We start from the raw sequence: 21,647 nt of genomic DNA, 5'->3' as shown, positions 1-21,647 counted from the left end.
TAAATAGAAATTATAGCCTGATTTTTCCAGTCCGTAATTAAGCTACCATCAGTCATTCACAGTCGGTGAATTTGTTTTGTTTTTTCTTCTCTTTTCAAATAATTATTTTCAGTCGGTGAATCGAGAAACAACTACAATGCATGCTGATAAGTGGTAATTAAAGCGAAATTAATGAACAATTTTTTACTTTCCCAAAGCCCAAAGGTATGGGGTCTATAAATAGTTCTTCTTCTCTTAACTTCATAAGTACCAAGTGTTCATATATAGTTGTGCTGCGTGCATATATCATATATATATATATATATATATATCCGATCCAACTGACTGTGTCAATGGCAAACTCGGACTCTACTGTGAGTTTGAAGCTCCTAATTGACACAAACCGTAAGAAAGTACTGTATGCTGAAGCAGGAAAGGACTTTGTGGACTTTCTCTTCACTCTTCTGTCTTTGCCTGTTGGAACTGTCATCAGGCTTCTCTCCAAAAATGGCATGGTGGGTAGAATGGGCAATCTCTACGGCAGTGTTGAAAATCTCAGCGACACATACATGCAACCCAATCTGAATAAGGACACTTTGCTGAAACCAAAAGCACCTATTGGTGGTGCTGACTACCCTCATCTGCTGATCAAAGATGAATCGATGATTAAAAAGGTGTACATGTGTGGTAGCTACCACCGGCCGATTTGTGGCCGACGACCCTAGGGCGATTTGTCCCGAGTGTAAGCACCATATTTCCACCGAGGTGCCTTATGTTGCTCCGGAGGCTACTAAGGAAGCCTCGTCCGGCGACGGAGCTGGTTATGTCAAAGGGGTCGTTATATACATGGTGATGGATGATCTGGAAGTCAAACCCATGTCTACCATTTCGAGTATTGCTCTCCTTAACAGGTTCAGTATTAGAGATATATGTTGGTCCTCTTGAAGAGAAGCTGGTTTCTCTAGGCATGGACGAGGTACTACTTGTCATTTTCTTTCCTACTAAAATTGTGTACGTGTGTTTTGAGTCATGAACGGATTGCATGCACTTGTCATTTTCTTTCAATTTGATTAAAGAAACCCAAAATGGCAATCTAATTTATATTTACTTCTAAAAATTGTAATTGCATAAATTAAAGAATGCCAATTTTTTAATTACCCAATATTCATGCAGCATGATCATTTTAATTCATATTATATATGTATGTTCTACTTGATCTCAGGGGCGGATTTACAGTGGGGTCAATGGGGTCACTTGACCCCATGAACCCAGAAATGCTTAGCTTGATAAAAATTCTTGCCCCCATGAATGAATCAAAACTCTTGGTGGCAGCCATGGCTGGCAGGGGCAAGAAGAGGAAGAACCAAAGGTGTTGGTCTGAACAGCAGAACATAGGAAGGACTGAAGGAGAAGGGCTGAGTTTGTAGGCTTGTAGCACGTGAGATGCATCAGCTTTTTTTTTTAATTCAAAACTTGTCAAAACGACGTCGTTTTGGCAAGTAAATTAAACAAACTAACCCCTGCCCAGCTGCCAAACCAAATCTGAATTGCTGAACAGCTGAAGGTTGCGTAGCCTCACTAGCCTGCGTACTCAGCCAGTTGCCCACTGCTCCGTCGGCCGTCGCCCCTTGCTGGCCTGCTCCCTCACTCGTCGGCAGTCGCCCCTGCGTGCTACTAGCTGCTGGCTGCTGCCTCTGCTCGCAACTTCGCAAGTCACAAGCCTCGCATAATCTTGAGCTCTTAATCTTGCCCCCATAATACTTAATTTCTAGATCCGCCACTGCTTGATCTTGTTATAGGGTGTGAAGTTGCTTAAGGCGTCATTGCAGTCAAAGTCCGTACTCACAAATGTTTTCCTTGGGAGGAAAGCAGCAGCAGCATATGAGTGCATCTTCACAACTTAAGTTGCATCCTCAAATGCTCAAATTGAAAGTCTTCTTATTTTGGAAAGTCTTCTTAATTATTTTTCTGCTTAAATGAAATGTCATGTTGCACTTTGGTGCTCTTTTGGATTTTCAAACAATGTGCATGCCCTGTAGAAATCTTGTTTACCTTGTCAAAGAAATTAATCTGTCAATTATCAAAATGAAAATTCAAAAGGAAACTATCATTTTTTTCTTCCAAAGTGTGAAAGGGTGATATGAAAAACTTTGAATCCGCCACCATGATACTTAAACCAAGTCGATCCGAACTTGGAAACAGCAACCAAGTCCAACTTCAACGAGCTGACTGTGCAATGGACCCATTATAGCCCTTCAGTGGTAATTTTCTGTTCAATACAAAATTCTTGGCCCAAACATTAAAAAAAAAAAAAAAAAAAACTGGGCATCCAGGTATTGGACCCATCACCCTTCAGTTACTATTGATTCAACGTATCGAAGTGCCTAAAAAGGTGTAAACTTCTTGTCACAGACTCAGTGGAAATCCGAAATCGAATATTATTCTTGTGCCGCAAGTAAATTCCATGTCGTCTGCTGACATCCTTAAAGCACCAGCATGCGTGTCGCCCCCCGATTCACTGCAAGTCCAATCTATCTAATTTTACATGAAAAACACACACTGCACTCGGCCACTCACTGCTGCTCCGATCACTCACACAGTCACGCATCTAATCTTATGAAGTATCAATGAATATATAATATTGAAATTCTTAGCAAAAAGAAATAAAAATTGAAATGTACATTAATTTAATTTCCTGAGAATTAAGGTGTTCGGTCTATAAATAAGTCTAGATCTCGATCACGACCTGATGAATATCTAGCTAGTGTTCATATATCGTTCTGCTGCGGGCATATCCTCCAAGTCTCCAACTGATCAGTACAATGTCAATGGCAAACTCGAACTCTACTGTTAGTTTGAAGCTCCTAATCGACGCAAAGCGTCAAAAGGTTCTGTTTGCTGAGGCCGGTAAGGACTTTGTTGACTTTTTGTTGACTCTTTTGTCTTTGCCTGTTGGAACGGTGATTAGGTTGCTCTCCAAAGATGGCATGGTGGGTAGCATGGGCAAACTCTATGAGAGCGTTGAAAATCTGAATGAAATGTACATGCTGCCCAATCTCAACAAAGACATGCTGCTCAAACCCAAGACATCAGTTGCTGGACCCAATATCCATCGCTTGTTGAAAAACGACGTCGAATCAAATGCTAATAAGGTGTTCTACGTTTGTTCGAATAATTCCTACTACCACCGGCAAGTGGCTGAGGACCCTACAGCCAAATGTCCATCTTGCAGTTGGTTCATGTCCACCCTGACGACTTATGTTGCTTCACCGACAACCAGTGGAACTGGAGGAACTTCCGGCGCCGGCGAGGGAGGGTATGTCAAAGGGGTGGTTACGTACATGGTGATGGATGACCTGGAAGTGAAGCCCATGTCTACCATTTCAAGCATTGCTCTGCTTAACAGGTTCAGTGTTAAAGATATTGGTGCTCTTGAAGAGAAGGTGGTTTCTCTCGACATGGATGAGGTACGTACTACTTTGTTGTTATTCTTTCGATTTACGTGTAGAGTTTTTTTTGTTTCGAGTCCTGATGAACGAATTACCCGTCTTTTTCTTTCACTTTGCTTTAAGGAATCAAAATAATTATTGTCAATTTCTTTTCGATCTAGTTAAAAAAATATTGCACATGCCAATTTTCTAGGTTAACTTTAGTTTTATCTAATCTGACACAATGCTATTACGGCTATTTTATTCAGCATATATGATCATCTTGATATATGTGTTGTTTGATCTTCTTATAGGGTGTGAAATTGCTCAAGGCATCATTGCAGACAAAGTCAGTTCTCACAAATGTGTTCCTTGGGAAGAAGGCAGCAGCAGCATGAACATCGATCTCAACTTAAGTTGCTCACTCAAGTTCTGAATTTGACAATTTGAAGCTTCTGTGACTGAGATGCTTGTTTTAGATCATTCTGTCTGTTTTGCTTTACATATTCTCTAGTGGCTATCTTCCTCCTATCCATGGCGTGGCGTGGTCCCTCCGAATCACCCCCTTGCGTCTAGGGTTTCGTCTTTTGTTTAAATCAGCCTATTTTGTTTGAACTTTTCATTAATTGTTTGTTCTATTTTGGACCTCTGGTTCTTGTTTTGTATTTTGTTTATCTACTGGGCTTATTTAATGAATGTATTTTTTTGAACCAAAAAAAAAGTGCTTTTGGATATTTCTCCCTTTCCTGATGCTCTTTTGGATTTTCAAACTATGTGGGTGCCTTGTAAAAATCTTGTCACCTTTTAGTACAATTAATGCAGAAATGATCAAAGTGAAAATTCTAAAGGTCACTCTAGCTCATCTTTTTTCCTCGAATGTTTGAGAGAGTGATAAAAAAAATAGAAAAGAGGGAGGATATTTAGGTTAGGGAACGCATTTTCAATTAATTGTTTTTAAAAAAAGTAGTCTCGATCAAATAATGAATCCGTCTCTATGATCTAAAACCAAGTCTAACATGAAACAAATACCTCTTCTTCCTAATAAAATGTGTGTTGTAAATTGGATTATATGGCAAAAAGGCGGTTTATCCAATAGTACATGCATAGTGAAAATTGAGAGCAATATAGGAGAAATTCACATCTCTTACATGCCAAATGTTTGAGCAGATTTTTACTATGTACTTAACACTACATTTCTCTCAAAGTTCATAGTTCACTTACTTCTCCATAATCACCAATTCACCATGTACAAGGTTGAGAAATTAAGGAGAACTTCACACCGATTGCATATATGCCAGGAATTGTAAGGGAATTCGCACATATTGCATCCCAAGGTGAACCAAATTCTTGGCATATGTGAAATGTGAATTTCTCCTATGACATTTATCTCAATTGTATTATGTTTTTTACTACGTGCTACATTGTATGATTCACTTAATTCACCCTAATTACAATGTACAAAGTTGAGAAATGTAGGAGTAATTCACATGTGTTGCATGTCAAATAAATTGATTCATCATTGATGAAAGCCTCTTTCTAATTCAAAACTACAATGTTTTTCTTAGTCAAATTAGGCTCTTGATGGGAAGTCTTAATTGATGTCTTTCTCAACTTTGATCCACTACTACCGATCATTTTGAATTAACTCCTGTTGGAATACATATGTTTATACTTTTGAGCTTTCAAATATGTTGTATTTTAGATTAATTTCAAAATATTTACATATATGCTTGAGATTGAGAAGATGTCTAGTAGATAAAAGAAGTATAGAACTTAATGTTAAAATAATCATAGTGATCGAATAAATTTCCAAAGACCCAAATGTGTCTTCATAGATGCATGATACATGCTAGCACCAAACCCTTTCATTGTCTGGTATCTCTTTTTGTATTTAAATTATATTTAATTTCTATAAGGTTTATTAGGCTTTATTGGTATAGGATTTAGTATAATTAGGGGTTTATGACTTAGCATTTAAGGTATAGAAATATATCGTCATTTCAGAGTTTATAGTTTTGAGTTTAGCTCCCAAGTTTTGGATTTTGCTCCAAACTTCACAGGTAAACTCTAAACCACAAGCGACCAATGAGATTCCAAAAAATATGTAAAAACGGAATCTTTGAGGTATAACTATATCACAATTTGTTTAATAAAAGATCCAAAAATAAGCAGAAAAAATGCCAAAAAAGGTCCAAGATAGAGAACTCCCAAAATGATTAGGGAGTACCAACTAGCTTGTGGTCTAATGGTATTTTTCTTTTTAATGTTGAAAGATATAAGTTGTAATCCCTCTCTCAAAAACTTAAAAAAATAAAATAAAATAAATAGATAGGGGAGTATGAATTAGTGACGCAGTCTCATAAAAGACGAACTCTAAAATTTCCTCTCGGTCTCAAATCATAATGTATGGAAATGACCTTTATAATCTTAGCCCAGGCTCTTTAAGAAACTGGGCCTAGATGAGGCCCAATACTTATGTTTTTCTGTCAAACCCAAACGTAAGGCCCATACGAAAGCAAGGGTTTTACTACAGAAAAGAGAGCACCTATATAAACAGATCAGAGTCATCTTCTCCACTTGGAAACCCTACTCTTCGGCCGCAGCTGCTTCATCGACAGGTACTTCTTCGAAACTCCCTCTCTTTCGCGCTGTCTATGAGCCTTACCACAATTTTGTATGCAATAGTTTCATTGATTTAGCTAATTTCTGAAACTCAACTTAGACATATACTTAGTCTCTGAATTGAACCTCTATTTTTCTGGTTGTGCATGATATTGTTGAAAAGATGGTTTCCGAAATTGAAATCCCAAATTTTTTATGAAAAATAAATCATTGTATTTTCGTATCATTTTTCCTATAGACAAAAAATCACGGGGATTATTGCGCGTCTGACATTTTTGTTTTGCTTTGTTTTCGTTCTTTTTTATACGCTTCGTATTGATTGAGGCTTTCCTGATTTCTATTCTCATTGTTTACGTGTTTCTTGTCAGGTTGGATTGTTTCACGTAGAGCTTAGAGCAATGGCTCCCAAAGGTACTTATTTTGACATAGAACCAATAAGGGGAAACAATAATTAATGGTTTATAAATGGCTGTATTTGATATATGTAATTACTTTGTGAAAATTTATTTTTTCAAGCCCTTTTTTTTGCACCAACTCTCATTTCATTATCTTCTTCACTGGCTCTTGTTCAACTTTGATATCCAATTTATTCGTTCCTCTATGCATATTTAAGTAGAGCGAATCAGTAAACTTATAATTATGTGTGCTGATGTAGTTGTTTTCTATCTAGTAAGTAAACTTGTGTTTTTTTAGCTACTGTTTTACTTCAGTGGGAGGCTTTAAACATTTTATGTTCTTTTGAAGTCGATTGAGTTTGCATGAGTAATTGTTTTGTGAAACTATGTTACTATTTACAGAAACCATTTAATGTTGTGATTGGATGCTGCCAATAATGTGATTAGACAAGAGCTTAAAGTTCATTTTTTTGTCACTAAATGGTTGTTCCAATCAGCAAACAACTTAATTCTAGTTTCATAATTTTATTTCATTTCTTGTGCAACCTAAATGATTATTTCTTTACCTCTTGCAGGTGACACGAAGAAGACTGATCCAAAGGCCCAAGCCTTGAAGACTGCCAAGGCTGTGAAATCAGGCCCAACATTTAAGAAGAAGGCTAAGAAGATCAGGACATCAGTCACATTTCATAGGCCAAGGACCTTGAAGAAAGAAAGGAACCCCAAGTATCCCCGCATTAGTGCACCACCAAGGAACAAGTTGGACCATTATCAAATTCTCAAGTATCCTCTAACTACTGAGTCTGCAATGAAAAAGATTGAGGACAACAACACTCTTGTTTTCATTGTTGACATCCGAGCTGATAAGAAGAAGATTAAGGCTGCAGTGAAAAAGATGTATGACATTCAGACCAAAAAAGTGAACACTTTGATCAGGTAAAATGTTATACTCACTTTTAGCAGCCAACATACCAATCTGTCTCTGTTTGTGTCCTTGTAGTAAGTTTATATACAATTTTTCAGCTGCCGTTAGGTTTACAGTATGAATTCTTTCTTTATCTCTCTTGATCCAATTCTTTATTTTGTCATTTAAACTGGTATCAGTGTATGTGTATAAAAGCTTTTAGTGTTTGACTAAGCATGGTACATGGTGCTTGAATGTGGTGCATAATTGTGTCGATTTCCATGAATCCTAATCTAACCTTTTAACTTGTGTTGTGCAGGCCTGATGGAACAAAGAAGGCGTATGTTAGGTTGACACCTGATTACGATGCCTTGGATGTGGCTAACAAGATTGGGATCATATAAATTGATGTTGAAATTGCGATGCCTTGGATGTGGACAACAAGAATGGGATCATAAATTGATGTTGAATTGTTTTTTTATCTGTAACCAGTGATTTCATGATTTCATTCTTACTATGAAATTTTTGTTAGTATTACTGCACTGTTTTAGAACTCCTGTTTTAGTTATGTTTTTTTTTTTTTTAAATATTTGGAACTATTTTGGGGCAATGGAATGAAATTAATTTTTGGTACTTGCAATGTGTTAATAGTTTCTGAGAATTTGATTAGTTTATGCATCAATTAGTGTCTCAGTAACCCAAGTCAAAAGTGTTGGAACTCATGGGCATCAAATGTGAATGCTGATGCGTCAAGGGCACTCAAAAATGCTTCTCTTGATATTAATAGACATTCCAGGATGAATGATTATGTTTATTCAATCTCCCCCTCTTCTCCCAGAAAACAAAAATTATAAATTAAAAAACTTTTAGTATAATAAAGAAGAAAACAAAAGAAATTGAGCTTGGCCTCTTATCAGTATGATACACAATGGTGTTTTAAAACCCAAACGCGAGCCGCTGCTAATCAAATTTGGAAGGAATGAACTCCACATCAGACTTTAAATATTTTGAAGGAATCAACCACAGTGAGTAATTTGTCTTTCATCTTCCCCCACCTCCTTTCATTGGCCCCTGTGGTCAAAGTGTAGAACTTACCTGCAATGAGCAATGCAAGTCATAACCAAGGTTAACACTGATGCTTACAAAGCTATCAAAATATCATATCATGCACAGCCATGATTCAAAAGCCAGTGGAATAGAATAGCAGAAGCCAATTCCCAGTTGCATACCATTGCCGATAGATATCGTGCTGAGAGCGTGGCGAGTATAATTTGGAGCCTTGGCAACAAACTCAAAAGTGTAATATGTTTTCCCATCAATCTCATGCTGTACCATAGATACAAAAGCAATTAATCAGCATTCAATAGTGTCCTACACATATAACATAGAATCAAAGCTAAGAATTGATCCAAATACCATATATAAGAAGGTAGGTAATGCATCTACAATACTCTTTTATGCTACCCTGATCAGGAAACTCTTGCAGCATTAAAAAACAGAAGTCTCTCTGGCAAATTTCAACATGATTATGTGCAATTAACTCATGAACTTGGCAGTCATAATGGCTTCATCTAACTGAGCTATAATGGCTTCATCTAAATTTTTGTGAGTCAGGTTGATTTAGATTTTTGTTGAATGCCTAGGCTGTTGCATCACGAATTTGCTATACTGAAATTTAATTTGTTGTAACTAGTTGATTGCTTCACCTTACTCAAGGCATAAAAAGTTGAACACATTATGCTATAAACAAAAAGAAATTAGGGATCAAACCTCTTTTGCCTCAATTAGCTTTGTTTTCTGGGTAGGAGGAGCTAAGACCTTCTTGATTAAGGTTTCAGCCACCTGTTAGATCATTAAGTATATGAGTAACAGTACCCTTATTAGGCTATTAGCCACCAAAAGGCCTGAGAAAAATGTAAGTAGAAACTGATGTCAACATCTGGGGTACTGGATTATGTAAAATGCACCACACTAGTTGCACAAATCATATAGCTAACCTCTTGTGGGGACCCAAATTCCTTAATGTCTTGCTTGACGGTTGGGAACACAGTAACACTTGCAGTCTCTAATGGCTCTATCACATCCTTGAATACCTTGTCTTGGCCTTCAATGGTTACTTCCTGATCACTCCCCAGACATTAAAAAAAAAAAAAAAAAAACCCATTAAAGAACTGTCCATAACTTTAAGTGTCTGATAATAAAGGATCAATCATCACAAAGCCAGAGGCATAAGGCACAGATAAAACACAGAATTTCTCACCTGCCACCCAAAGGGATAGACGAATTCGTATCCATCTGTCTTGTCCGTGACTGGCAGAAATCCCTTTTTGTTTTCTGCAGCAACTGAGCCATATCAAAGGTGTTCTTTTAGGATATCACTCATCATTAATCAAGAAAAGCATCTCACTGCACATATAGTGCACTTTGTTTCTACATTGCTACTTGAACACGATCTAATATGTAGTATGAAATTCTAGACAACTTACTACTAGAAAGCTAAACCTTTTTTTTTTGGCCACTTCTAGAAAGCTAAACTTAAAAGGAGAAAGTACAGAACAATTCAAATTGTTACAGTTCCTTACATGATACAGAATGTTGGTTCATGAGAGCAACCCAAGAAACCATTGTCCCTGCAGCTAGCACTTGGCGTCTCCCAGGTCTATCTGCCAAAGATAAACATAAAATTAGATGGAAATTTTGAAAAGAAATATAATGGGGCAGCTAATATCATTAATCAACATAATACAGAAGCCAAAATTGTACTCAAAAGTTCCAATTTGTTACTTCTACTACCCCATGCGATAAGGTGTGTAAAGCCAATGATACAAGACCGGCAATAATGGATGATTGATTACAAAGGACGATAATGTATAATGTATAACAATGCAAATTGAATTCCACAAAGATGGGTAGAAAGCAAGAAGGACCTTGAGAATGAGAGCATGTTGAAGATGCTGGAATTTGCTCTGCCTTTACCAAAAACGACATGCTTCTTCTACAACAATGGAAGGTGCTAATTTGCTTATGTACCTGATGCCACAAAACCCAATTCTAACCAAGCCAAAAAGAAACCAAAAGTTGAAGAAAAAGCACACTGAATTTTATAGAACTAAAACAGAAAAGAGAGGGAGAGTTGGATAGGAAGAGAGGAAGAGAGGAAGAGAGGGATTGAGAACCTTAGTGAAAGAGTTGAGCACAAGGGTCCTGTGGAGCGAAGGTGAGTTCTGCAGGGTCGCCATTGTTAGTGCCTTTTTGTGTTTGAGAGTGAAGCAGCAGCAAAGAGTAGTCTGGTGTGTGTGTGTGTGGATTCTTGTGGTGATCACCTTATCTTTTTCCTTCATTGTTTGGACGACTTATCCGTTATACTCATTGAGACACCTGTGTGGGTCGTTGTTCGTTAGGCCTTTTCTTGCCACATCATAGAAATTGAAAAACATTTCTATTTTTAGTAGTTACTGATAAAACCACAATGAAAAAACACTCATACGATCCGATACGACTAAAATTTTGACAAAAAAACAGATATAAGTTAAATTTTGACAAAAAAACAGATATAAGTTAAATTTTGATGCATTTATTTATGTTTGTCTTTCATCACGTGCTGGTATTCCCAAAGACCCATTTGTATTAATGAAATTAATCTGATAAAACTAATTTTTCTCAACTAAATTTAGATTCATATTCTTAATTTTTTTGATTTTCTCTTTAATATATTAGGGTCAGCATTATTTGATAAAGTATCTCAAAGCGGTAGTTCCTAAACTAAGATTTATAATCTTTTTTATTATGTCTCCACGAAGTAAAATTCTTGAATCCATTACTGTACATTACACATTAGATAGATACATTTTATATATATATATTTTTTAATTTAAAGATTCTTCTTTTATCTTTTTTTTTTTTTTCCCCTTGAAAACAAAACATAATAGTCCCCTCCCCCTAACCTTTTTTTGTAGGTAGATAATAGCCTATTCCTTTAGGTGATATGGTTGTTGGTTGTGATTCTTGAATTATGACTACACCATCCCACATGATTTCTTCTGCAAGGTAGGACTAGGAACCTTATCATTGCTCTTTTTTCATCATGCACTGGGATGTCTGTTGGCCCATGTAAATGATGGCCATCTTTTTCCTTTTTTTTTTTTTTTCAGTAAAAATGTTCAAAAGGTAAGTTATCTTTTACATTACTTTTTCCACATTATTGTCACACGGTTGCAATAAATTTCAAAACATGTGACCAATATATTATATATATATAACGTATATCAGTATCATACATTTATAGTTTCAGAATCATATTCTAGGGATTAATAATATTTATGTTCCATAAATTCAGTATATATGAATAGTGTCTCAAGTCAATCAATTCAATCTGTGTTAGCTTTAGACTTTTACTCTATTACTATTTTTATACAAAGTCAGGTACTTGCATTAAAAGTTTAAAACATATACGAACTTGTCCTTAAAAACAATATTGTTGTTGTTAATTTGCTTGTATTTTGTATTAAAATAGTTCGCTATATGTGAAGTTAGTTTATTTATTTCTCTTCCAATTCTTTTAAATGACCATTATGGCAAAAAGTCTTTTCTACAACGTTTTGGCATTTAAGAAACATAAAAGGCATAAAACTATCTTTTCATCATGATTGCGCAACAACAAATGGTAATTAAAATGCTTTTATGAAAACTTAGTTTGATTTGGTAACCAAATTGTATGTTTTTGTTGTCGGGATTCTTGTCAATTACATATAAGCTGAACATCAAATCAAGGTGATATAAGCAACTCGATTAATCTAATTAAGTGGTGCTTGGTGGTTCCCATCCCTTTCCACCTAATATACTACAAATTTTAAGGCGTACAACTTTCTCCTTATTTTGACCAACATTAATTGAGGAAAATAAAAATCTGGTCATGGGAGGCCAAGTCTTGGATCTCCAAATGTTTAAGGCTCTGAATGTTATGAACTCTTATATATTATGTTAAACTCAAAAAATTTGTGAGTATTTACTAAAAACCTTTTATGTGAATACACATAGAGGGTCGAGGCCTCACTTTTATATTTTGTTTTGGATCCTTAAAATTTCAAAGTTGGTCTTACTTTAATATTTAATAAAAAAGTAAATACCGTAACATCTATATCACTAAAATTACAAATTGTCATAAATTAAACTGTTACTTTCTACCAAAAATCATAATCACAAAGTAAAAACTATGCATAAAATTGTAATGATACAGGGATCCTGAAATTTTAAAACAACAAACTTGTGGACAACAAGGCAAATAACGTTTTCATTAGTAATAACATTAATGTTTATTAACATATCATCCTATCTCTTTTTTATGAGGAGGTATTTTCTTTGTAATGAATTGAACAAATAATCATATACAAATTAAATCAATAAAAAATGGAATAACAGCTTGGCAACATTACTACAATAAACAATCGATACCAAAGCAAAATGCAAATGAAAAAGAATGAGGAGAACAGAGGAAATGCACTGGCACAAATAAAAGGTCACACCACGCACCAAAAAGGCCAAAACAAAACTCAAAAAATTTTAAGGGTTAATTACAAATTTATATATTTTAAATTTCACAAAGAAAAATATTCAATTTAAATATACGAAAAAGGCAACTAACCTCCCCCGCCATAGCACAGCAACCAACACGTGTCAGCCTCCCACAACCCAGCCCCGAGGACTGAAACGTAAATTCACCAACCTCACACAGCTGTTCACACATTTACCAACACAATCATTCCCCATAAAATTACGAAAGTACCCCCGGGACATGACCCAGGTGCGCGGTCGCCGGCGTTTGACCGTTAACCAAAATAAGAAAACAGAGAAAAAGAAAAAGAAAATTCTGATTTCCCATTTTAAATTTTGTTTGTAATTTTTTTGGGTTTGGGTTTGTGTTTGTGTGTGTGACAGTGGGTGTGGGTGGGAGTCAATATTTTCTTCCTTCTTTGTCTTTCTCCGCCTTGTTTGACCCAAATCCCCACCCATCACCCCAACCCTCCACGATTCCTTCTTCTTCTTCGTCGTCGTCCCTCCTTCTCCTTCTGCTTTTTTCGAAAAGCAAAAACAACAAAATCACAGAAAAGCAGAAGCATTCAATTTTCTTTCCTCTAGATTTAGCTTAGATCCGCTAAATTTAGAATTAGGTAGGGTTTTGGGAGAGAGGGAGGGAGGGAGATAGGGGCAGTAGCGTAATTTCGCCAAGATGATGATCTCTCGGGGCCTGTTCGGGTGGTCCCCGCCGCACGTACAGCCCTTGACGCCGGTCTCCGAGGTCTCCGAGCCGCCCGAGTCGCCGTCGCCGTACCTCGACGCCAGCGTCGACACGTCAGCTCCGCCCATCGAGCAGGAGGAGGAAATGGAGGAGCTCGAGGAGATCGAGCCGCCGCCGGCCGCCGTCCCGTTCTCGCGGCTCTTCAAATGCGCCGACCGCCTCGATTGGGTTCTCATGGCCGTTGGATCGCTCGCCGCCGCCGCTCACGGGACGGCTCTCGTCGTGTACTTGCACTACTTCGCTAAGATCATTCAGATACTCTGGATCGAGCCCAAACCTGAGGGCCAGCAGCCGCCGCAAGATTCCACTGAAGAACAGTTCCAGAAGTTTATGGATGTGAGTTCTTCTCGTTTTCTCGAAACCCTAGCTTCTGTTTTTTGTTTGTTTGTTTGTTTGGGTTTTGGAAAGCAATTGAAATTGTGTTTTTAGGTGGATTTTGTGTTAGGTTTAGCTGGAAATTGCTGATTTACGTGCGGGATACAGTATTCGATTAGGTTGAGCTGGAAATGACCTGTTTTAAGTTTGGGATAGAGTAAGCAGAATTAATTGCTTTAGGTTTAGTAGTGGCTGAATGGTGTTGGAGTTGTCATGTGGGACAAAAATTTGCATTCTTTTGTATTCTGGGTTTTTGTTCTATTTGGGTTTAGCATTAGGGATAGGAATTTCATTGTGCCATTTGTGGAGCTTTATTGTGTTTGTTTATTGGGAGTTTGACTGTATTGTGCTTTTTAATTTTCCCTTATTGTGAGTCAGAATTTATGATTGCTGATTATTTTACCATGTCGAACTCATGTTGGGTCTACAATCTATGGATTAAATCTTTCTTTAAGTAGATTCTAACTAAATGAACTAAGATTCTGTATAATCATGATTATAGCTAATGAAATTCTATTTAGATTTGAATCCTCTTATTTTGGTAAGGAAAGATGGTTATGTAATAGTTGTGTTGAAATCATCTTAGAGTAAGGGGAGATCGCATATGAGGGGCTTTGTCTTTATCCGTTACTAGTTTTACAGCTGACAAATGTTCATAAGCAAGTGTTACTTTGGTATGTATGGACTGTTGCTTTGCTGAGCTTTAATTGGTTTGCTGCTGATGTCTTTTTCCCAATCTATTGGCACACTGCATTACTGATAATAGTTTGATGCTTACAAAATATATAATTCATTTTTGAAATGTGGTGGTAATCTGATTAGCCTATCAAATTTATAACATTATGAGAAAGCTATAGCATTTTAATTATCTATTTATTTTTGGGTTTGGCGATTGGGGGATAGGTGGAAAACCACTTGGGCCAAGCATTTGATGATGTGAGGTTAGGTCATTTCAGAGATTGGATAAGCATGTAGTGGCTTCCTAACTGTGTTTATTTGTCAATGGAAGGGTTGTGCTGGGTAAAAAAAATTATAAAAGAGTGTCCATAGTGAAAAATTGTGTACTTGAAACAGGCAGCTTCTGAATTGTATTGAGGCTTAAATCCCTCCTTGTTTGTATCACTAACAAGGGCCTTTTCTTCTCTTTCTGGAACATTTTTCTTTCATTATTATACTATATTTTCAATGAGTATCCATATGTGAAATGGAAGTTGAAGGTATGCGCATATATTCAATAACTGTTTTATTGTCTGCTTCTGCCTGCAGCTTGCTTTATCCATCATTTATATTGCTGTGGGTGTTTTCGCTGCTGGTTGGATTGGTAAGTTGATTTTTCATTAGAAGAATTCATCATTATCGCATTTATGTCATCACAGAAGATGCTTCTTTTCCTACATTTGTACTAACTTTTAGTATGTAATAGAGGTCTCATGCTGGATTCTGACGGGAGAACGACAGACTGCTGTCATCAGGTCAAAATATGTCAAAGTATTACTTAACCAGGATATGAGTTTTTTTGATACATATGGGAACAATGGGGACATTGTGAGCCAAGTATTGAGTGATGTGCTTCTCATTCAGTCTGCTCTTAGTGAAAAAGTACGTTCAAAGCTAATATTTTTTGCCTCATTCCCCTCCCCCCTTCAAACACACACACACACAACTTCTTTTCCTTCGACAAACTCCTCCTATGTGATCTCTTGGTGCATGTGTTTTGTCTAATCCTTTTCTTGCCCTTTGATAATGCAGGTTGGAAATTATATTCATAACATGGCTACATTTTTCAGTGGTCTCATTATTGGATTCATCAACTGTTGGCAGATTGCACTTATAACATTAGCCACAGGTCCATTTATTGTTGCTGCTGGAGGAATATCAAATATATTTCTTCAAAGGCTTGCTGAGAATATTCAAGATGCATATGCTGAAGCAGCTAGCATTGCTGAACAGGTTTATTATTATTTTATATAAAAATTTCGATCTTACTCAACATTAACGGAACAAAATAGAATTCATTGGCCCCCTTTTTGGCCATTTGTATCATCATACACCCGTTGCAAATAGTGACACAACTTGCTTTTTAAGTATCAGTTTAAGTGTCAGGTTGATAGTTTAATTTTACTGATAGTCTTGGATCTGTTTTGGTGAAGTGGTTAAAGCCATTATTTTTTTTTACATGTCCATACTTCCCAATTATGCAGGCAGTCTCTGAAATTAGGACGCTATATGCATTTACAAATGAAACATTAGCCAAGTATTCTTATGCAACATCACTACAAGCAACTCTCAGATATGGTATATTGATAAGTCTGGTGCAAGGACTTGGACTTGGATTTACATATGGGCTTGCCATTTGTTCATGTGCCTTGCAACTCTGGGTTGGAAGGTTCCTGGTTACTGGCAGACATGCTCATGGTGGTGAAATTATAACAGCCTTGTTTGCTGTAATATTAAGTGGCCTGTAAGCATCTTGTTTATTTCATTTATTATTATTATTATTATCTTGTTTGGGATCATGCCTGCCATTTATTCTTTTATACTTATTTGTTATTTCTATCTTCACTTACAGTGGGCTGAATCAAGCAGCAACCAACTTCTACTCATTTGATCAAGGTCGAATTGCTGCTTATAGACTTTTTGAGATGATAAGTCGATCGTCCTCTACCGTTAATCATGAGGGCACTACCCTAGCATCAGTACAAGGAAATATTGAGTTTAGGAATGTCTATTTCAGTTATCTATCTCGTCCTGAGATCCCTATTTTGAGTGAATTTTACCTCACTGTACCTGCCAAGAAAGCTGTGGCACTCGTCGGCAAAAATGGTTCTGGAAAAAGCAGTATTATCCCCCTCATGGAGCGGTTTTATGATCCTACATTAGGTATGATGGTTGCTTTCCCCTTGTGGTGTGTATGCAATTTCTTTCAAGGTTCCACTGAAACCTTTAGCAAAAGTTTCTGCTTGCAGATTCCAATGGTTTTCTCGTTTTGTGGTGCAGGAGAAGTTCTTTTGGATGGAGAAAATATAAAAAACTTGAAACTGGAGTGGCTTAGAAGCCAGATTGGGTTAGTCACGCAGGAGCCTGCCTTGCTCAGTTTGAGTATAAGAGATAATATTGCTTATGGGAGGGATGCTACAATGGATCAAATCGAAGAAGCTGCTAAAATAGCGCATGCACATACATTTATTACCTCACTTGAGGAAGGATATGAGACACAGGTGAAACTTGATAGGCAGACTACGTTGTACCTATTTCTGTTTTATCTTGTTGATTTCTTTCTCCACTTTTTTATATATTTTTTTAAAAGGTCTTTCTTTTTGTCCTTATGCATCTCAGGTGGGAAGGGCCGGGTTAGCATTGATGGAAGAGCAAAAAATAAAACTTTCAATTGCCAGAGCGGTACTTTTAAATCCATCAATTCTTCTGCTTGATGAGGTCACTGGTGGACTTGATTTTGAAGCTGAAAGAGCTGTTCAAGAAGCTCTAGATCTCCTCATGTTGGGACGTTCAACTATAATTATAGTTCGGCGGCTTAGTCTTATAAGGAATGCTGATTACATAGCTGTGATGGAGGAAGGTCATCTAGTTGAAATGGGTACACATGATGAGTTATTAAACCTGGATGGTCTATATGCAGAGCTTCTCAAGTGCGAAGAAGCTGCAAAACTTCCTAGGAGGTATGATACAAGAGCAACTGTTCATTCTTTAACTTGGTTTGGATTTTCTGTGGTTACCTTTGCTATATCTGTTTAGTGGTGTATTTGACTAAACAATATTTTTTATTTTGATACGGAATTTCATTTTTCTGCTTACCAACTTTCATCTTTATGGGTTCTGTTAATGCAGGATGCCTGTGAGGAACTACAAGGAGACTGCAGCTTTCCAAATTGAAAAGGATTCTTCGGCAAGTAATAGCTTCCAAGAACCATCATCTCCAAAAATGATGAAATCACCATCACTTCAGAGAGTTACTGGTATATTCCATGGCAATTTTAACTCACAGGAGTCACCAAAAGCTAGGAGTCCACCAGCAGAGAAAATGCTGGAAAATGGTCAGCCCTTGGATTCAGCAGATAAGGAACCATCAATAAAAAGGCAGGATAGTTTTGAAATGAGACTACCAGAGTTACCCAAGATTGATGTCCAGTCCGCAAATCAACAAACATCAAATGGTTCAGACCCTGAATCCCCCGTTTCACCCCTGTTGACATCTGATCCGAAAAATGAACGTTCCCATTCACAAACCTTTAGCCGCCCTCATAGTCATTCGGATGATGTTCCCATGAAATTAAAGGAGTCAAAAAGTACGCATTATAAGAAGTCACCATCATTTTGGAGGCTTGCACAGCTTAGTTTTGCGGAGTGGCTTTATGCTGTTTTAGGAAGCATTGGTGCTGCTATCTTTGGTTCTTTTAATCCTCTTCTTGCTTATGTTATCGCACTGATAGTAACAGCATACTACAGAGCTGATGAAGGTCGTCACTTGAAGCAGGAAGTTGACAAATGGTGCTTGATCATTGCTTGCATGGGTGTAGTGACGGTCGTTGCCAATTTCTTGCAGCACTTCTACTTTGGTATTATGGGGGAGAAAATGACTGAACGAGTTCGTAGAATGATGTTCTCAGGTGCATGGCTCTTTTATTTCTAATTAATTTTCTTCAGATTGCAATTTACTATTCAGGCACTTTATCTTACATGTTCCCATCATGTGACAGCAATGCTGCGGAATGAAGTGGGATGGTTTGATGAAGAAGAAAACAGTGCTGATACCTTATCCATGCGCTTGGCAAATGATGCTACATTTGTACGAGCTGCTTTTAGCAATCGGCTTTCAATATTTATACAAGACAGTGCTGCTATTATTGTGGCTGTTCTTATTGGCATGGTGCTACATCGGCAATTAGCACTCGTAGCTTTGGCAACCCTACCAGTTCTCACTATTTCTGCCATTGCACAGGTTTTCATCATATTTACTTGCTTTCTAATATAAAATTATTTCAACAGCACTGATCTTTAAGCTTTTCAATGTCTCAATTACAGCACAAATTTCAATGAAATATGTTGTTTTCTGTTCATATTTCAATGTCTCAATCACAATGAGCAATCGGCTTTCTGATCATTGTAATTGAGACAAACACACATTTCAATGTTGGCAGTACCCATGTGCTGGATGAACATCAGTTCTAACTGTGCAGTCAAGTTTTAAGGAGTTTCAAACTTTTCCATTTGCAAATTTCAATTATCGATTTTCAGCGCTCACCATTACTGCCTCAGGCAAGGGCATCGATTCAAGGGTAACCCATGTAATAAAGTTGCATTGTGGTTATTATGCCTTTTGCATATGGTGGATGTGAAAAGCTAAATTTTAATTATCTTCAGGGGTTCTCCTAAAATCTGATATTAAGTGATGTGTATGGACGCGGATAACTTTAGGAACTGCTATAAAGGAAATAATTATGATTTTGGAGATTTTATGTTGAGAAAAAACTCTCTCTCTCTCTCTCTCTCTCTCTCTCTCTCTCTCTCCTCTCCCTTCCTTGTTGGCTGAAGTAGGGCTTTATAGTTTGTGCTTGTTACTCAAAGCTGTCTGATTGGGTTCTGTATTGTTTAAAGAAGTTATTTCTTCTCCTATATCTTCTTTCTGTTGATTAGTAAAATTCATTTATTTTCCTGGATTTTTCATTTATTTGTCAAATGCTATATTTGAATTTTATAGTTTTGAGAATCTTTAAGTGACTGAGCTTATTTATTTGCATGAATTACTGTTCATTGTTCTTGTGATTAATGATGTGGCACCACTGTTTTTTCACCAAAAAACCTTAGTACCTTTCAATTTGAATATTGCAGAAATTATGGCTTGCTGGTTTTTCAAGGGGCATTCAGGAGATGCACAAGAAGGCATCCTTGGTTCTTGAGGATGCAGTTAGAAACATCTACACTGTTGTGGCATTCTGCGCTGGTAACAAGGTAATGGAGCTCTACAGATTGCAGCTAAAGAAAATATTTAAGCAGAGTTTCTTTCATGGAATGGCCATTGGCTTTGCATTTGGCTTTTCACAGTTCCTTCTCTTTGCCTGTAATGCCCTTCTTCTCTGGTACACTGCAATCTCCGTGAAAAATAACCATCTGGATTTAAATACTGCTCTCAAGGAGTATATGGTTTTCTCTTTTGCTACATTTGCTCTGGTAGAGCCTTTTGGATTGGCTCCTTACATACTTAAACGACGTAAATCTCTCATTTCAGTATTTGAAATCATAGATCGAGTGCCAAAGATTGAGCCAGATGAAAACTCAGCATTGAAACCACCTAATGTCTATGGAAGCATTGAGTTGAAAAACGTTGATTTCTGTTATCCAACTCGCCCAGAACTGTTGGTACTGAGCAATTTCAGTCTCAAAGTAAATGGGGGGCAAACTGTAGCTGTTGTGGGAGTTTCAGGGTCAGGAAGGAGCACTATAATTTCTTTGATTGAGAGATTTTATGATCCAGTTGCAGGTCAGGTTTTACTGGATGGTCGAGATTTGAAACTCTATAATTTGAGATGGTTGAGGAACCACCTAGGTCTTGTTCAACAAGAGCCCATTATTTTCTCAACAACGATAAGGGAAAATATAATATATGCAAGGCACAATGCTAGCGAAGCTGAGATGAAAGAGGCTGCACGAATAGCAAATGCTCACCATTTCATCAGCAGTTTGCCTCATGGTTATGACACACTTGTGGGGATGAGAGGTGTTGACTTGACCCCAGGACAGAAACAGAGAATTGCTATTGCTCGTGTTGTGCTAAAGAATGCTCCCATCTTATTATTGGATGAAGCAAGCTCGTCCATCGAGTCAGAGTCAAGCCGAGTGGTCCAGGAGGCTCTTGAGACATTAATCATGGGGAACAAAACAACCATTTTGATAGCCCATAGAGCTGCAATGATGAGGCATGTTGACAACATTGTAGTTCTTAATGGAGGGAGAATTGTGGAAGAAGGGGCTCACGATGCTTTAATGGCAAAGAATGGTCTGTATGTCCGTTTGATGCAACCTCACTTCGGCAAGGGTTTGCGCCAGCATCGACTTGTGTAGGATGGGTCTTTGATTGTTGAGATTTAATGTTTGGTTCATCTGTATAGTCCTCATTCTCTCATTTTGAATTGCTGGAAAAATTTGCACCTGATGGCCTTATCCTAGAATATCAGTTGGTGGGATTTCCAGAGTGGGCCGGGGAGAATGAGAATGCCAAGGGTTGTAACCATGTTCATATAGCAGAATGAGGAGCGGAATGCAGAGGCGGATTTGTAGTTTATATAGTTCAAATGTAGGCTTTAGGAATAGGGTTTTTGGTGTTTGGTTGGTCTTTGAGGATGTGCTAAAGGCTAATTCTTTAGGAGGCAGGCATAGTTAGGTTGGTGTTTGTGCTTTTGTCTCCATGGTATATTCAATTTGTTTTCAAGCCGAAAGTTGGTATCAATTCAAGGGTCTACTGAGGTGTTGTGGGGGTTTTCCCTCAATTTTATTTTTATTTTTATTTTGACTACTCCTGTCAGTTTGGGTGATGAATTTATTTCTCTCTCTTCCATTTGTGAAAAACGTAGAAAGAATCAGGAGGGAAAGAAAGTTGTTGTAACCTTTGTAAATATATAGATGATTTAATGCTA

General features: G+C 37.3%; 4 protein-coding genes and 1 pseudogene across 5 annotated transcripts; 4 read left to right on the top strand and 1 right to left on the bottom strand.

The window, feature by feature from the left end:
* Window positions 1-332: 332 nt before the first annotated feature.
* On the top strand, window positions 333-1,883 carry LOC147290090 (uncharacterized; annotated as a pseudogene).
* Window positions 1,884-2,807: 924 nt separating this feature from the next.
* LOC147290088 (uncharacterized) lies at window positions 2,808-8,598 on the top strand. The gene is made up of 3 exons (XM_086235600.1): window positions 2,808-3,446; window positions 3,722-3,789; window positions 8,544-8,598. The coding sequence occupies exons 1-3, from the start codon at window positions 2,808-2,810 to the stop codon at window positions 8,596-8,598; spliced, it is 762 nt and encodes a 253-aa protein (XP_086091726.1).
* LOC147290089 (large ribosomal subunit protein uL23-like) lies at window positions 5,959-7,961 on the top strand. 2 transcript variants are annotated; one of them, XM_086235602.1, is made up of 4 exons: window positions 5,959-6,025; window positions 6,398-6,440; window positions 7,000-7,360; window positions 7,648-7,961. In XM_086235602.1, exons 2-4 carry the CDS (start codon window positions 6,428-6,430, stop codon window positions 7,730-7,732), a joined length of 459 nt encoding a protein of 152 aa, XP_086091728.1. In that variant the 5' UTR covers window positions 5,959-6,025; window positions 6,398-6,427; the 3' UTR covers window positions 7,733-7,961. The 2 variants fall into 2 exon arrangements, with proteins under 2 accessions (XP_086091728.1, XP_086091727.1); XM_086235601.1 differs by lacking the exons at window positions 5,959-6,025; window positions 6,398-6,440 and having other exon boundaries at window positions 6,960-7,360.
* Window positions 8,074-10,663, bottom strand: PPL1 (PsbP-like protein 1). The gene is made up of 8 exons (XM_086235599.1): window positions 10,505-10,663; window positions 10,256-10,358; window positions 9,911-9,991; window positions 9,589-9,671; window positions 9,326-9,448; window positions 9,099-9,170; window positions 8,558-8,654; window positions 8,074-8,423 (listed from the first exon to the last, which is right to left on the bottom strand). Exons 1-8 carry the CDS (start codon window positions 10,565-10,567, stop codon window positions 8,320-8,322), a joined length of 726 nt encoding a protein of 241 aa, XP_086091725.1. The 5' UTR covers window positions 10,568-10,663; the 3' UTR covers window positions 8,074-8,319.
* A 2,632-nt stretch (window positions 10,664-13,295) lies between these two features.
* On the top strand, window positions 13,296-21,604 carry LOC147290086 (ABC transporter B family member 20). Its single transcript, XM_086235104.1, has 11 exons — window positions 13,296-13,959; window positions 15,265-15,319; window positions 15,422-15,597; window positions 15,748-15,948; window positions 16,200-16,459; window positions 16,568-16,878; window positions 16,996-17,216; window positions 17,335-17,675; window positions 17,845-18,623; window positions 18,714-18,955; window positions 19,846-21,604. Exons 1-11 carry the CDS (start codon window positions 13,555-13,557, stop codon window positions 21,073-21,075), a joined length of 4,221 nt encoding a protein of 1,406 aa, XP_086091230.1. The 5' UTR covers window positions 13,296-13,554; the 3' UTR covers window positions 21,076-21,604.
* Window positions 21,605-21,647: the final 43 nt, after the last annotated feature.

The sequence above is a fragment of the Dryas octopetala genome, chromosome 3 (assembly GCF_963921425.1).
Source record: "Dryas octopetala chromosome 3, drDryOcto1.1, whole genome shotgun sequence".
In the NCBI taxonomy this organism is placed as follows: domain Eukaryota; kingdom Viridiplantae; phylum Streptophyta; class Magnoliopsida; order Rosales; family Rosaceae; genus Dryas; species Dryas octopetala.
Note: the sequence above shows the minus strand (reverse complement) of the source record. Positions and strands in the feature narration are given on the sequence as shown.

Bases quoted from the DNA above. Each gene is read 5' to 3' on its own strand.
- LOC147290088 (XM_086235600.1), top strand. From the start codon at position 2,808: ATGGCAAACTCGAACTCTACTGTTAGTTTGAAGCTCCTAATCGACGCA. The intron at 3,447-3,721 runs GTACGTACTACT...ATCTTCTTATAG, and splicing joins TTTCTCTCGACATGGATGAG to GGTGTGAAATTGCTCAAGGC. The intron at 3,790-8,543 runs GGCAGCAGCAGC...GCAGAAGCCAAT, and splicing joins AATGTGTTCCTTGGGAAGAA to TCCCAGTTGCATACCATTGC.
- LOC147290089 (XM_086235601.1), top strand. From the start codon at position 6,975: ATGATTATTTCTTTACCTCTTGCAGGTGACACGAAGAAGACTGATCCA. The intron at 7,361-7,647 runs GTAAAATGTTAT...TGTGTTGTGCAG, and splicing joins AAAGTGAACACTTTGATCAG to GCCTGATGGAACAAAGAAGG.
- PPL1 (XM_086235599.1), bottom strand. From the start codon at position 10,567: ATGGCGACCCTGCAGAACTCACCTTCGCTCCACAGGACCCTTGTGCTC. The intron at 9,449-9,588 runs GTGAGAAATTCT...GGGAGTGATCAG, and splicing joins TCTATCCCTTTGGGTGGCAG to GAAGTAACCATTGAAGGCCA. The intron at 8,424-8,557 runs GTATGCAACTGG...TGCTCATTGCAG, and splicing joins CACGATATCTATCGGCAATG to GTAAGTTCTACACTTTGACC.
- LOC147290086 (XM_086235104.1), top strand. From the start codon at position 13,555: ATGATGATCTCTCGGGGCCTGTTCGGGTGGTCCCCGCCGCACGTACAG. The intron at 16,460-16,567 runs GTAAGCATCTTG...CTTCACTTACAG, and splicing joins GCTGTAATATTAAGTGGCCT to TGGGCTGAATCAAGCAGCAA. The intron at 17,217-17,334 runs GTGAAACTTGAT...TATGCATCTCAG, and splicing joins AGGAAGGATATGAGACACAG to GTGGGAAGGGCCGGGTTAGC.